Source organism: Setaria viridis, chromosome 5 (assembly GCF_005286985.2).
Source record: "Setaria viridis chromosome 5, Setaria_viridis_v4.0, whole genome shotgun sequence".
Taxonomy (NCBI): domain Eukaryota; kingdom Viridiplantae; phylum Streptophyta; class Magnoliopsida; order Poales; family Poaceae; genus Setaria; species Setaria viridis.
In genome coordinates this window covers 483,062-498,479 of record NC_048267.2, presented here as the reverse complement: position 1 = coordinate 498,479, position 15,418 = coordinate 483,062, and the positions used below count along the sequence as shown (strand labels likewise).

The 15,418-nt window shown below is 43.6% G+C and overlaps 2 protein-coding genes across 9 annotated transcripts; both read left to right on the top strand.

Annotated features, from left to right (window-relative positions):
- The first annotated feature begins 3,258 nt into the window (after positions 1-3,258).
- On the top strand, positions 3,259-8,823 carry LOC117857656 (uncharacterized). 8 transcript variants are annotated; one of them, XM_034740442.2, is made up of 14 exons: positions 3,357-3,526; positions 3,686-3,752; positions 4,147-4,288; positions 5,086-5,345; positions 5,464-5,501; positions 5,603-5,682; positions 5,796-5,908; positions 6,420-6,696; positions 7,015-7,127; positions 7,214-7,279; positions 7,698-7,788; positions 7,984-8,051; positions 8,207-8,244; positions 8,337-8,823. In XM_034740442.2, the coding sequence occupies exons 1-14, from the start codon at positions 3,498-3,500 to the stop codon at positions 8,521-8,523; spliced, it is 1,569 nt and encodes a 522-aa protein (XP_034596333.1). In that variant the 5' UTR covers positions 3,357-3,497; the 3' UTR covers positions 8,524-8,823. The 8 variants fall into 8 exon arrangements, 7 of the variants coding, with proteins under 7 accessions (XP_072150222.1, XP_072150220.1, XP_072150219.1 ...); XM_072294121.1 differs by lacking the exon at positions 3,686-3,752 and having other exon boundaries at positions 3,259-3,526; positions 5,805-5,863; XM_072294119.1 differs by lacking the exon at positions 3,686-3,752 and having other exon boundaries at positions 3,259-3,526; positions 5,805-5,902.
- Positions 8,824-9,171: 348 nt separating this feature from the next.
- LOC117857657 (aquaporin TIP4-4) lies at positions 9,172-10,487 on the top strand. The gene is made up of 2 exons (XM_034740450.2): positions 9,172-9,644; positions 9,747-10,487. The coding sequence occupies exons 1-2, from the start codon at positions 9,383-9,385 to the stop codon at positions 10,370-10,372; spliced, it is 888 nt and encodes a 295-aa protein (XP_034596341.1). The 5' UTR covers positions 9,172-9,382; the 3' UTR covers positions 10,373-10,487.
- Positions 10,488-15,418: the final 4,931 nt, after the last annotated feature.

The window sequence follows — 15,418 nt, the reverse complement described above, 5'->3', positions numbered from 1 at the left end:
ACGGGCATTGTTTCTTTAGAAGCTCGCTAAAAGCAGGCATGTCTTCATGTTTGCTGGACCTTTCTTGGTCGGTTGCGACATCGTTGTGACAGTGTTGTCTAGCTTGCGTTTACGATTTTGACTTCCTGAGTAGTTATTTCGGTGGTCACCGTTACGGTTCTTGTCGTGGTCCTGGCCGTTGCCTTGATTGTTGTTGTGTTGGCCTCGATTGCGATTCAACTCGAACCTTTTGATCTCTTTGTCTTCTTCATCTGCCCAAGATTGTGCCATGGTCTTGAGCGACTTGACGTCCTGAGGGCGTCGTCTGCTGAAGTCTTGGAACATACAGTGATCGTAGAGACCGTTCTGAAAGCAGTCAATTACATCTTCTTCTAAGATGTCTACGATAGTGGCCTTCTTGTCGAAAAAACAACGCAGGTAGCTTCGCAGAGTCTCGTCTCGCCACTACTTGACTTGTGCCAAGTCGATTCTGTTGCTCGAGCGCTGCATAGCTCCTGCGTAATTGTTGGTGAAAGCCTTCTTCAGGTCTTGCCAAGAGTCGATCGAGTTTGACTTCAATGATTCGAGCCAAGTGAGCGGCGCTGATTCCATGCAAATGGGAAAATAGATGACTTTTTTATCGTCGTTCCCTCTTGCAGCTTGAACTAATAATGAGTAGCATTGGAGATATTGAACTGGATCTTGCTTGCCATCATACTTGGAGATACCCAAATTTTTGAATTTTTTGGGTAGGATAGTCTTTCTGATCCGACTTGTAAAGGTAGGGAAGCTATCGTTGTCGTCACCTCTGTAATCGTCTTCGAGTTCGCGTTCACGACGCCGTCCATTGATGATGTTTCGAGCGTCGCGATTGCTGTTTATCTTCTATCGGAGATCCTCGACGTCACGTGCGGGTTCAGGATCAGCTCTGCGGTGGCGTCGGCCTCCCATAGAAGTTGCCCAACTACCCTTCGATATATCTCTGTTCTGTCTTGGGTCTTCAATTGCACCCCCGTTGTGTCTGGCATCCTCATGTAGTCGAGCTGAGGGTCTTACATGGTCTTTGTGGCTACTGCCATGCTGAATTCGCACCGACGGGGTGTGTGACACTGAAGGAATCGGGTTCTGCCTGTCGAGTAGTTCGTAGGCACGTTCCACTAACTGTGACAATATTGTGGTGTACTTGTCTTGTGGCATGGCACGAGTGATGAGGTCGATGAAAGCGACCGTGGTGAGGGGCGTTCGGTGCTGCCGCATTTGCACGACCTCAAAAGCTTTGTCTAGGTTCATGATCGGGAGCTGTTCTGCCAATTGTCGGTGACGTTTTGCTCTCGATGCATTCCTTGCTTGCCATCGGGTTCTCTGCCCTTCGGTTTCTTCCCCGACGACGTTGGCGGAGAGTTCATCCTATGAGACATCATTTGGATGACGCTCCTGGCAAGGATTCCTCTTTGTTTGTCATTGATCGCCGTCCTCTCCATCACCCGCTGTGATAAGAGCGAAGAGTTCTCTATCTTGAGAGTAGCTACCAGAGCTCAAGGTGATGACTTCTGTGGATCCATCGTCTTCATGGATAGGAGATAGGGGTGTTCCCTCCTATTACGGGAGAACGTCGAGGTGAGTGATAAGGCGTGATTTGTTGTCCTGGGCGAGAAAGGATGGCTTCATGCCTGCCCAGTAAATGAATCTGCCTTGCGGTGTTAAGGTAATCACCAGGTCTTGCTGCGGATCTGATAAAGGAGTCTCCTCGACAGAATCCGAGTAGAGATCGAAGTCACGGTCCTCAAGCGCCTCCAAGTCGGACTGTAATTTGGACAGGGTTGCTTGATGGATAGAAACCGCGTTACAGAGTCCGAACGGGAATTGGCTCGGAGTTCGATTTAATTCATACGATGGCTGAATTGCCTGCTCGTGGGAACCAATTCGAGCGGATGTAGAGTTCGAGTTGTACTCGGAGTTGCTTCTGGTTAGATCGAAAAATTTGTTAAATTTCTTGACAGAGTCCGCCGTAGCTTGGCGACGAAGGTTGATGTCGTGGGGCTTCTCCTCCGGAGCTTCCATGATGCAGCGGTGGAAGTTTCCAGCGCCATCTGTGACGCAAACCTAGGAGCCGAAGATGAACGTCACGCCTGCTTCGAACGCGACTGCGGGCTTGATGATGACTTGAGCCATCGAACTCGCATGGAAAATTTTAGTGACTCCCCCTACCTGGCGCGCTAGCTATCGATGTTTAAACCTGGCAACCTACCAAGGGAGTACCCGAGGTAGAGTTTTGGTTTGTGGGTGTCTCTAAAATTAGGAGTTCGATGGTGTACGTAGGCACGCGATTTAGACAGGTTCGGATCGCTAGATCATGTAATATCCTACATCATGTGTGTTGTTTGTTTGTATTGGATTGAACTTGTCTGGAGGGGGTCCCTACCCACCCTTATATACCGAGGGAGTAGGGTTAATAGTCGGTTTTGACTAGAGAGTTCTACTCTAACTGTTACGAGTAGTTTCTTTGTACTCCATGTGAACTACGTCGTCCTGCACCGTAGTCTTCATGACTGATACGTCTCGGTGTACAGCCTCACATGCGGATCTATCCAGATCTTCTGGTGGGCCCATGGATGTATGTACGACAATATGAACTATGAAATAAACCATATAAGAAAGAATATATACATAAGAATTAGAATAATCAAAGAGAAAGAAAAAATAAAATAATATATATCTATAAAAATAATTAAAAGGGAAAACATTAAATAGAAAGAAATAGAAAAATGAACAAACACAAGGAAAGAAAAGACCAACTCAACCTTATAAAAGAAATAAAATAAGCTAACTTAGCCTTAGTCAAGGAAATAAAGATGTGCGAGAGGATGGGAGGGAATTAATGAAAAAGAAAAAAAAGAAAAATAGAAGATAAAATAACTAAGATATAAAGAATAAGTATATGTATACGAATTAAATAGAATATATATCTAAAAGGTTCAGAAATAAAAAATCAAAACCGACCCATGCATGTGTTTGCATGCAGATCCACATGCATGCTGCGGTCAATGGACACCATGCATAGGTTGCTAATTAGTGTTACATAGGGCAACCAAATCTTTATTGGGCTGACTGACCTCTTGATGGCCCATATAAATGCTTTATGTGATAAGATGTTTTTCATCACATATGCAATTTTATGCAATTTTACGACCGCGGTCCAGGGAGGTTTATGCAATTTTACGACCGGGAATTTTACAAAGGGCCCCAAATTTGGATCGCAATCCAAACTAGGGTGTTTTCCGAAAATATGCAATCCGACATTTTACAGAAAGGCCGACCAGGGGGTATTTCGCAAATATTCGGCGCCGGTGTCGGAGCAGAGCAGCTGACGAGTCCCCTCTGCGGGCGGCGGTCGCCGTTAACGGTTCACCGGAGTAAGCAGTGGATCGCCTATTCGCCGCAGCCGCAGCCGCAGCCGCGTGTCCGTCCGCCCGTATCAAGCTCGCCCAAATCTTTTCACTTCTCGACGCGTCCCATCCATGCTCGCCTGCAGGTCTCTGCTCGCAAGGTGCGCCTCCTCCCCTCGCTCCTTCCCTCCCTCTCCAGCGAATCCTTGTTCCCTCTTGTACTACCGAAACCTCTCGTCGCAAAGGCCAGAGCTCAAATCGCCTTTAGTTAGAACCTCCCCGGTTTAATTTCTCTTTTTCTTGTTTTTCATCTGAGTTAGGGCTAGTCGGCTCACTCGGCCTCTAATTCCATGCGCCGCCGGCCCGCCGCTTCGTTGCTTCCACCAGGTTAACCGCTCTGCTCCAAATTCTTTTCTTTACCCGCACAAGCTTCGCCTGTTAATTTCTGTACCGGATTTGTACTAGCGAGGTCTCACTGTCACTCGTCGCGGCTGGTTCCGAGCAGACACTGACGATTTCACTGTCGCCTGATTGTTTACTTGGGTTGGGTTGACAGTGAATTTGTTGGGCATTGCAGTTTTATGTAGCAGAATTATTAGGACTGCCTACACAGCAACCTTGTAGACCTATGTTTCCACTGGATTGTTCTAACACCCCACCTTTTCATTTGGAGGTTTATATGCTCCGGCCAGTTCTCGTCCTTCACATTTTCCCACTTTGTGCTTCACAGTTGTATCCAACAATGCGATGCTTCGCTGAATTAGTGTGTTGTTCATTGCAGGGATCAGTTGGTCAAAATAAGTTGGCGTCATTTGTGATGGAAGGAGCGCAAGGAGGGTCAAGTAATCTGGCAAAACACAAGAAAAGAAAGTCTCCTGTGCAGAGATGGAGGCCAATCTCAACAGAAGCAGTTCCCCAGAAAGGTGTGCATTCCTTTTGTATTCCATTTGCAATCTGCATTCCTTTTGTTTCAACAGATTAAGTTAAATAAATTAATATGAAGTAATATCACATAAGTGGTTTTGTCAGGGAGGCCGGCTGGCCGGCCATACGAGCCATCTATCAGGAATAGTTTGTTAGTTTCTTAATTGTTAAGTTAGCAGATTGGTTAGGCAGATTAGGTTGGTTAGATAAGGTTGTTAGTTTGTTAGCTCACGTGTACTAGGACATGGCTATATAATGCCAGAGGCATGTTATCAGATGAAACAGGCAGGAATTAAGAAGGATAAAGCCTTCTTCTTGCTCGGCCATGGGCAGAGGCCCCTGGCTGGTGATCTCGACCCCCTCAGCTCCCTTCTCCTTGCATCGCCCACCATAACAGGTTTTGGCAAATTAATGGTATTCTAGAATAACATTGCTTACCTGCTACTCTGAAGTGACATTGTTTACTTTTACTGTACTCGATACTTCCATGGCTTTCTATCATGAGCATCGCCTTTAAGATCTCGATCCCTTGGCAACCTGGCTTGAATTTCTCTCGGATGCTCCTAACCATCCTGTTTGATAACTAATTGTTGTTGATGCATAGAACTTCAAAAATAATTTTGAAAGCTAATCGCCCTTGTTAATAGAGATGGTACCTTTCTTATGGCCCTTTGTTTTCCCTTATAACCTATCATTAATTTCTTGCCATACTTTGGTTCCTGTTTCATTTAACCATCTAGTGCGTGTGGTACACTGGTGCCATTTCTCAACTTTCTTATAATGCCACATGATGCAGATGACGCTAATGAGATATCAAATTCTGGAAGCAGACAAGTTGTAGAAGAGTGCATAACTTCTAGCGAGAATTTGGCATCAGATGGAGCAACTAATGCTGTTATTGAAGTTACCACCAACGATGCATCATTGTCAAAAAATAATATAAGTCTAGAATCCAGTTCAACTAAAGTAGTTATAGAAGACAATGAGGAGGTATCTGGCTTCAATAAAGATCTTGATGAGTCCAATGTCTATGAAACATATTCCTTCTCTATTGAGGTATGCCATTCAGATGCATTTATGTAACCTGATTTTTTCACTAATCACTTTGTAGTTTTTTCTCTACCTGCTTTACAGTGTTTGAACAGTATTAATAGATTCAGCCATTCTGTTTTAGGTAGATGTTCCTTTGATGCGCTTTGTGAAAGGAAAGGGGTATTGATCTCAGCTGTTTTACACGTGTACCATTCATTATTCATTTGGGATAATGCTAGGACTTCACCTATGATCTTACTGTGTATTTTTTTGGTATGTAGTGGGTCTATGCAGAAGAAGATTGAAGAGGATACTGGAGTGAAAATTATCTTCCCATCATCAAGGGAGGAGACTTCTGTTGGTATATATACACTCATTTTTCTATTTAAAATTGGTTTTGATGTGATAATCTTCTTTGCTATTTTCAGATCTAACTGAAATTACTTTAAAAATGCTTCACTGAATGTTTTTCAGTCCTTGAAGGTACAAGTTCTGAAAGTATTAGGAAAGCATCACAGATGATTGCAAATGTTCTTGAAGAGGTAGATATTCAATGTAACGCTTCAACAGATGGTTACTTGGTTAGCGTATGTTTACATCGCATGCTGAATCATTCTACATGTTAATTTATCTTTGTTACGGTAATGCGGAGAATAATAGTGTGCTATGTTTGGTTTTTAATATGAATTTGGTGAGATTGAAAACTTTTTTCTTATCCATACGGACTATCATTAAGTACAGAAGCTTAATGCCATGCTAACTCCATAATGTACCAATGCTTTAAGTGCAAAATCGACATGGCTCTGTACATGTGTCACAAAATTTTTAGTGCCAATTATGAAACGCATCACATAGAAGAGAATGCTACTGCTTACTGTGCACTAGCTGTTATTTCAAAATGGCATCCTTCTCATTTTGTTCCCTCGTGGTTGTCAAAAGATACTGTCCATGTCCGTGGAGGAATTTGAATCCTTCATTCCCATTCAGCAGCTCAAAAAGATGTACCCGCTGCAGTCTGCAACTGCTTGTTTTCTCATTTCCTGATCTTGTTTATTCACTGGGTCATAATAATTACTCTGTGCTTGTCTTATGTTTCAGGCTGTCCAAAGTCGAATGCTGGACTACTCCCATTTCATATCACTTCCATTGGCTATCCACCCGGATCTTGTTGACAAGCTCAACTACTTCCAGAGCTCAATCCTTGGGGCTTCTGCTTCTAATGAAGAAAGTGATCAAGACGAGAGACGAAGTGAAGGTTCTATTGATGAAATGGATCATGACCACAAGCAAGCAGATGGCTCAAGTGTTTCCATCAACCTTCAAGTTCAAGAAGAGTCTGTTCAAGTGAAAATGGATAGCAAAGGCTCCCGATCAGGTTTAAAAGCTTTTCAAGTTTACATAAGTGCCTTGGATTCCTTGTTGGAGTTATTTCTAGAGTTAATACCGACAACTTTGCTATGCAACTTTGATGCTATTATGAAATGGTGTGTTATCTCTAGCTATAAGATGCATGTTTGGAACTTATGCTCTACCTTAATTCGAGTGCCCCATGAGCACAAAGCATTATCTCAGACGGAATCTCTAGAAATTTGCCTGCCCTTTTGATTAGCATTTTACACATAATTTCTGTTGTTCTATGCATTTCCAAGTTATTCCTTCAGGCTTTGATTTAATTCTTATTTGTCACCTGTAGATTTTGGCATTGACAAGACAATATTCATCAAACCCAAAACATTTCACCTTACTGTTGTTATGTTGAAGTTGTGGAACAAGGATCGTATAGCTAAGGCTTCGGAGGTGCTCCAGGTATTGTGATGCTTCACTGAACCGTAGTAAGGAATGTATGGCTGTCACAACAGTAAGGAATTTAATGCACCATTTTGTGGATGCAGTCAATATCTAGCCAAGTAAATGAAGCTTTGGAAAACCGACCTATCTCCATACAGCTTAGAGGTCTGGTGAGTCTCCTTTGGATCTGAAAGTATATGATTCCTGAATATTCAGGTTATTAGCAATAGGAACTTATTTATACATGAATACTTGGAACAAAAGAAGTCTCAAGAATCTGAGCCAAATACTGAATGGACAATTGTTGCTTGCCTGTAATTTGAAGATACTTTTTTACAGTATTTACCACAGATTTTGTGATGATTTAAACTTTTAAAGTTTCAATCAAAGTCAGACATGCATGAAAAGCTCTCATGTTATCAGCACTGGACCCTTATTTATGCATGAAGTGGAAGAGAATTTTTTTTGAGTTTTGCCAAAGGGAAATTTGATGTCACAGTGCTATGATACTTGCCTGAAGTTCCAAGATAATTTTAGTAGTTTTCCCAAAGCATTTGTGTGACGATTCATAGTTTCGATGAAATTCAGACATGCATGAAAGGCTCTCCAGCTAAGGCCCGGGTGGTGTATGCTCCAGTGTTGGAAGTTGGTGGGGAAGGACGCCTAGCACGTGCATGCAGTATCCTTTGGATCTTCTGATGAAGTGATAGCTATTAAGCAGTGTGCCTATTTACTTTTAATCATTTGGATTTTTCTAAGAAGCGATGTGTGTATTTACTGTTAGATGTCATTGTCAGTATTACTTCATTGCTATGATACAATCAAACCATCTTAATATGCATATGTTTCTCTTGACTAACTTGCACTTTATCAGAAGTCATAATTGATGCCTTTGTCAAGTCAGGCCTAGTTCTCGAGAGGGATGCGAGACAAGAGTTGAAGGTGTGTAATTAGATGGTTAAGTAGTTTCATTTTGGTCTTCAGGTTTTTCACTTTTGCAATGTACTTGGCAGTACATATAACTCGTTTCTATGCCTGCCTGTTTGTATTTCATTGTAGTTGTTGAGCTTAATTGTTTTGTCTCTTTCTTATTGCAGCTGCACGCGACCATAATGAACGTGCGGCACCGAAAGAGGTGAAAGCAATAAATTTTTTTGTGCTGGAGACTTGGATCTTGGTAATGCTGTGCAGTTCACTCACATTGTGCCTGGCTTGTTCTGACTGCAGCAAGCAACGGAACCGGTGGAACGATTCATTTGATGCCCGGGATATATTCAGGAAATACGGGAAAGAGGAATGGGGCGAATATCACATTCCTGAGGTCCACCTCTCTCAAAGGTTCAAGTTTGACGAAAGCGGGTACTACCATTGCTGCTCGTCGATCCCCTTGCCCGCAGAGATGCGGGCTGAGTGAGGGTCTGCAATTCTGCTTGTTGTAACATACACACTCGGTGTTGGAATCTCTCATCAGGTTTTTTACTTTGCTTGAGGCTCTTCCCATAGGACCTGAGTTTCGGTGGATTTACTGTTTTGAATCACTGATTTCAGTGATGTCCTGTCGTTGGATGCTGTTGCTGATGTTGTATGAGCATGGCAATGTCCTACTTGTAGAGTGTAGAGGGAGGTGGATCTCAGCTGTTGGTGTTGTTGACATTGTTTGTGACCTGGCCCATCCCATGTGCAATAATAAGCCCACGGCTGTGTTTCTGGCTCATATTCTGTGTGCAGTTCGTCTCCAACAGGGTTACGCTTTTCGTCATGTGCTTCAATTTGTCTCCCTGGTCATGCTTTTCAGTGGATGGCACTGGTGATCATCTGTCGTGACCATCTATGCTCTATCCTGGTCAGTAGTGGTTGCTTGCTAGTGATAGCGATAGAGGAGAAAGTCAGTGGACCTGGGCACTAGCTTGCTTTGCAGAGTGCGCTTTCTGCCGGTCAATGGTTTCGGTTGTTTTCGTGTGCTGTCAAGTGAAATGGCGACGCGAGGTTGAAAAGAAGCTAGCTTTATTTGTGCTAAAATTCTGGGTCCAGATGCTACGGACAGGCTTGTGAGCCTTTCTGCCTCGTATGTTCACAGCAATATCTCCAAGTAGAGATCATTCGAGATATTGTGCAAAGAATATCTACTCGTAGCTTGGTTGGATCTCTCAATGAATAATCTCGGGCATTGGCTAGGCTTGGTTCCCGTGGGTTGGGTGTTGTCGTTTCAGCGACAAGATGTGACCCCTACCTAGGGCTCAACCCATGAGCCATGATCGCAAAGGTGGACGACGATGGCGCCAATCATGCCGACGTTGAAGCAGAAGAGGCTAGACTGGTGCTCTGTCAGCCAATATAATGCAACGTTGTTGCTTGCGTTGTTGCTCAGTCAGCCGCTCACGCACAGATCGATCCACCAGCAGCTAGCCATGGCGAAATTCGCTCTCGGCCACCACCGCGAGGCCGCCGACGCCGGCTGCGTGCGCGCGGTGCTCGCCGAGCTCATCCTCACCTTCCTCTTCGTCTTCGCCGGCGTCGGATCCGCCATGGCCACCGGTAACGATCGCTGAAAAATTAAAACTTGCATGTCGTGCTTGTACGTACAGAGATCTATTGGCATGAACTGAAACACCGCGAGTCGTCCATCCATGCATGCAGGGAAGCTGGGTGGCGGCGCGGACTCTGTGGCGGGCCTGACGGCGGTGGCGCTGGCGCACACGCTGGTGGTGGCCGTGATGATCTCCGCGGGGCTCCACGTCTCCGGTGGCCACATCAACCCTGCCGTCACGCTGGGCCTCGCCGTAACAGGCCGCATCACCCTCTTCCGCTCCGCGCTCTACGTCGTCGCCCAGCTCCTGGGCTCCGCCGCCGCCTGCCTCCTCCTCGCCTTCCTCGCCGGTGGCGCTGCCACGCCCGTGCACGCGCTGGCGGCGGGTGTCGGCACGCTCCAGGGCGTGCTCATGGAAGTCGTGCTCACCTTCTCACTGCTCTTCGCGGTGTACGCCACCGTCGTCGACCCGCGCCGCACCGTGGGAGGGATGGGGCCGCTGCTCGTGGGCCTCGTCGTCGGCGCCAACGTGCTCGCCGGCGGACCATTCTCCGGCGCCTCCATGAACCCCGCGCGCTCCTTCGGGCCGGCGCTCGCTGCGGGGGTATGGGCCGACCACTGGGTCTATTGGGTCGGGCCACTGATTGGCGGTCCGCTCGCAGGGCTGGTCTACGACGGCCTGTTCATGGCCCAGGGAGGCCACGAGCCGCTTCCAAGGGATGAAAACGACTTCTAGGTTCTATCTAGCCATTCTGTGTTCGTCGTCGGTGTCCGCTTCCAAGGGATGAAAACGATTTCTAAGCTAGCCTGCAGGCAGTGAATAAATTGGAGTCTCTAGTTTGTTTGTATCATTTTCTGGGCTTTTGTGTGTTCATACCTGCGATGATCGTGCAAGCAAATTCAGACTACGTACGTTGCAACAAGGATCACCTACGTTGCAGTGTGGGCTTTCCACGTTTCAAAAAGCTCCCTCTGTCCTCTCTCACGACTCTCCTTACCATCCATGGAAGGGTAACAAAAAATATGGATGCATAATTGCGGAAAGGCCGTAGGCGCTACGACTACTTAGTCTTGGGCCTGACGGTGTTGGCGGCCCGACTCGGTAATTTAATCGGGAGAAATCCTACATGGCATCAAACCAGCGAATATAAGACAGTTAATGGACCTTCCAACTTAAACTAGTTTAACTGTGCCTAATCACTGACAAAATAATAATTATTCACAAACATATTTAAAATAGTTTAAGTCTGGCAATCCGTCGAGTATCCCCAGGACAATCCGAATTATCCATGTACAACTTGAATCTTAACCATACATCAGAATCGCTTTCACGATGGGAAAGGTATCAACAAGCACTCCCGTTTACATAAATGTTGGAAGGTACGAATTATTACAAACCATATATTGAAACAAACTTAAATAGAAGTCCAACCATTCTTTACATAAATATTGGAAGGTACCATATATTGAAACAAACTTAAATAGAAGTCCAACCATTCTAAGGAGTTTCAAAGTTAATACATGGATAGTACTGTTATAACTTAATTAAATATCTACGGTCCAACACTAGGGCATTTTGGGACTCATAAACACCCTAATTCTTCAGGTTCTCCTTCTAAAGACAGTTTCGGGCCTTTTGAAAATAACTTAAAAAGGATCCCCTAAGTAAGTACTTAGCAAGACTGACCCGTCGTATAAAAATAACTAAGACCTCAAGGAGTATGAAAGCTTTTTTGGTGGACTGGGTGACTCAACATTCTGCAAAAAGCTTACTACTTGTGGAACCTTAGTTTTATCATTTTAATAATAATTAAATCTTAACTAACCAACCTAGGTGAATATATAAATCATTTGCTCAGGCAAGTGGTACTAATCATCATACAACAATATTAATTCAAGGAAAAATATTATATTCAACTTGTTACTTCTACGATGCTTAAGCGACGATCAAGTGCATTCATAACCAAGAATTGCAGCGATACGAACCGATTTACATCCTGCAGGATATACCTAATCACCAGCCATGCACAACTGCGCGGCTTGTACATACCAACCTTTCAATTAGCCGTACCCAAAGACCGAAAACATAATTACCCAAATCTGGGAACGCACCCCCACATGGGACCCCACGTCTGGCTCCCATGTGAGTTTCAGGCTACGTCCCCACCTTTCTCCCACACGTCAAGCACGGGTAAGAACATTTCCAATCAATGAGCCAACTAACCTACTGGGCTTGTTGTTGATCAAAGGTTAAGACAACGAACGGGCCTTAAACCATATTATTCTCAGTAGATAGAACTACCATCTCTAGCTTCTATCCACATTCTTGAAATCAAGCCATTTCCTTGATTTAAGTGTATGAACCAAATTACCTTAAGTGATTGAGCAACAAAAGTTACTCAAAGGTAGAAACTAAGCAAAACTAAGCATAGGATGATCATTAATTATTTTTGAACAGGTGGCAAAGATGTCCTAACAATCAAGGTTGGATTGTGCATAAAAGTAAGTTTTCAATCAACTCCTAGACTTAATGCATGAATAAAAAATAACCAATAATGTGGACACATGAATTATGGATTCTGAAAATAGTAGGCTTAGATGCTCTTGGGCTTGCTGGGGTCACGAAAAAGATAGTATCTTCAGAAGACCCTTCAAATATAGGAGCAACTTCAATAACCTCCTCGTACTCCTAAGGTTCTTCAGATAATTCCACAAATTCAATTTCAGGAGCTTCAGATTCTACGATATGATGCAAGTCATAGTTAGAATATGCAAAACTTTTTGAAACACTGACTATACAACTTATTTTCATGATAAATTTGCAAGCCAACACAAATCTACCAATAAAAGGTTAACCCTCAATTTATTTCTTACTAAACTAACCTTAATTATTTTAATTTATTATAAAAGGGGTTATCAAATAATTACTAATCTCAAAACCTAATTCCTAATTATTATTATTTTAATTAAGAAATCATTATTCAGAATTTTATACATTTTATAAAGATTAAATATTTATTTAAATACCTTAAACATAAGGCACTAAATAAACACCTAATATTTATTACTTTTTCCTAGGGTTTAAGAATTTTAATGCATAGAGATAAATAAAAAACTAACAAAATTGGTTTCACTAATTTTGGACATTTCTACAAATTGTGGTGAATTAAAAAAAACTAGAATTTAAATCTATTTTCTAAACACATAAAACCATTTTCACCCGAAACCCCCTGGAAACACTCTTCTAACTCACCCTCTTATGCTGACACGCGGGCCCAACCCAACGCATAGTGTACCCGGCCCAAACTGCGGGTACACCGGCGGGTAACTGCGACGGCTCGTCGTCGGCGAAGATGACACCACGGCTGGACTCCCTACGACCGTGCACACCTACTGGGTGTGTTGCTGTCCCAAGTCGTGAGCTGTACAGGGGGTGTGCGGTGGTGGCGGTGGCGGTGGACACGGCCGTGACCTGACTGGCGTGGGCGACGACAGCGAGCGCTCTCCGGCCAGGGACACACCCAAGAGCTTCTACAGCACCTACACTAGCATCTAAGACCAAGGGCTCAAGCAAGCAGATGCAGCGTATAGGGGCTCACCGAGGCGGTAACTATGGCAGCTGGCAGACAGGAAGACGGCGAGAACCAGCTCGTCGGCGGGGAGCAGTGGAATTGAAACACGTGGGACGTGGATTAGGGGGACGTTTGGTTCCCTGACTTATTTTTAGCACCCGTCACATCGAATGTTTAGATACTAATTAGGAGTATTAAACGTAGACTATTTACAAAACCCATTACATAAGTGGAGGCTAAATGGCGAGACGAATCTATTAAGCCTAATTAGTCCATGATTTAACAATGTATTGCTACAGTAAACATTTGCTAATAATGGATTAATTAGGTTTAATAGATTCGTCTCACTTTTTAACCTCCACTTATGTAATATGTTTTATAAATAGTCTACGTTTAATACTCCTAATTAGTATCTAAACATTTGATGTGACATGTGCTAAAAATAAGAAAAACCAAACGTCCCTAGTTGTGGCGGAGCTGCGTGCGCGAGCGATTGGAACGGGATCCAGCAAAGCTCCCGGAATCGAGCGCGAGGCGGCTTGTGTTCTCGCGGTGGGGAAAAAGAAAGAGATGGCAGCGGCGGCTTGGATCTTTATAGGCCAGGGAAGGCGGTAAGGAGGCCAGCTGCGGCTCGGCGGTAAGGTGCGCGACGCGGAGTCTTGGATGGCAAGGCGGACAGCTGCGTGACGGTCAAGCGATGTAAGGCGGCGGCGCCGGCAGGCAAGCGAGCTGCTGGACAGAGGCGGTTACAGGGCAATACTTGCTTGGAAATTGGACTGTTCGTCGACGAATTCCATCCAAACCGATCACCAATATGTCATAATCCTTTAACGAAAGTTGATTCTGGTACTATCAGCTACAAATCTTAGATATACCTTTTGTTCTCAAACTCAAAGGATTTTGCGATCATAAACTCTGAACTTGGGCAAAAACTCGAGCTTTCTCTGAATCTTTAGAATCTGCTCGTCAGTTAACATCCAATGCTGAAACAGTGCAAACTTCCCTTTTGTTTGAGCTCCAAATTAAATATCCAAACTCAGTTTTCTTTGATCAAGAGCTACTGTAACTTGTTAGTTATAGATCATACATCCCATTTTTACTTGGACTTGTCCAACATCCACATGTAAAAATCTTCAATCCTGAACCAAAATAGGCCAGTCATCACTGCATTTTAGAGCTCAATGGCATTAGCCATTCAGTTTCGTCAGTGATCACTCAAACAGTGTGAACTTTCAAACTTTGGGCCTCATTTAAAATTTTAATTCTTTGATTTCTCTGGCCAAAAATTTCTCCAAATTATACACTGACTGTCCAAGTTTACTTATTATCCAAAAACAGCCAGAGTTCAAATGTGAAAACTTCCAGAAATCGAACTCAAAGTTGACTAGTTGCCACTGTTTTCAGACTTAAGAATTTTCAGACTCCGAATAGTTTGCCCAAGTCAACAACTTTGTCTATGCTTTTGAGGTCCTTCTGACTTGAATTTGATCTCAAACTTGATTCCTTTGAACTCTAAACACCTTCAACTCTTGATCCAAATTTGGTCAAATTTTTCCAAGTTTGAATCTTTAATTTGAATTTAGGTCAAATTTGCACTCAACTCATTTGACCTCTTTTTAAGCTAAATTTCATCATTGACCTAATGATGGCCTTCTTTAGGTCTTAAACACACTTGGTGTTACAGCCTCTCCCCCTTAAAAGAATCTTGTCCCGAGATTCCGGTGCTAGATTCCTTCTTGACAACGGAAAGGAAAATGCATCACGTACTCTTCTTTATATTACTTCTCAAAAAAATTGATAGGCTGCTTCTGTACATATCATACATGTGCTCACTAAACTCAAAGTTCTTGAAAGAGTTCAGGATACTTGGATTTCAAATATTCTGTTTGTTCCCAAGGAGCCTCATCTTTAGTATGATTCTTCTATTAAACCTTGTAAAAATTTGATACTTTTGGTTCTAGTGTCTCGAGTCTTCTGATCCAAGATCTTAATTGGCCTTTCTTCGTAAGTCAAATCTGATTCTAACTCAAGTTCGGGGTCTTCTAGAATCTCTTTAAGAACTCTTAAACACTTCTTAAGTTGAGATACATGAAACACGTCATGTATAGAGGCAAGTTGGTCTAGCAGTGAGTGCTTGTAGGCAAGTTGGTCTGGTAGTGAGAGCTTATAGGCAAGTTAACTCTACATCATATCTACCGGAAACATGCATG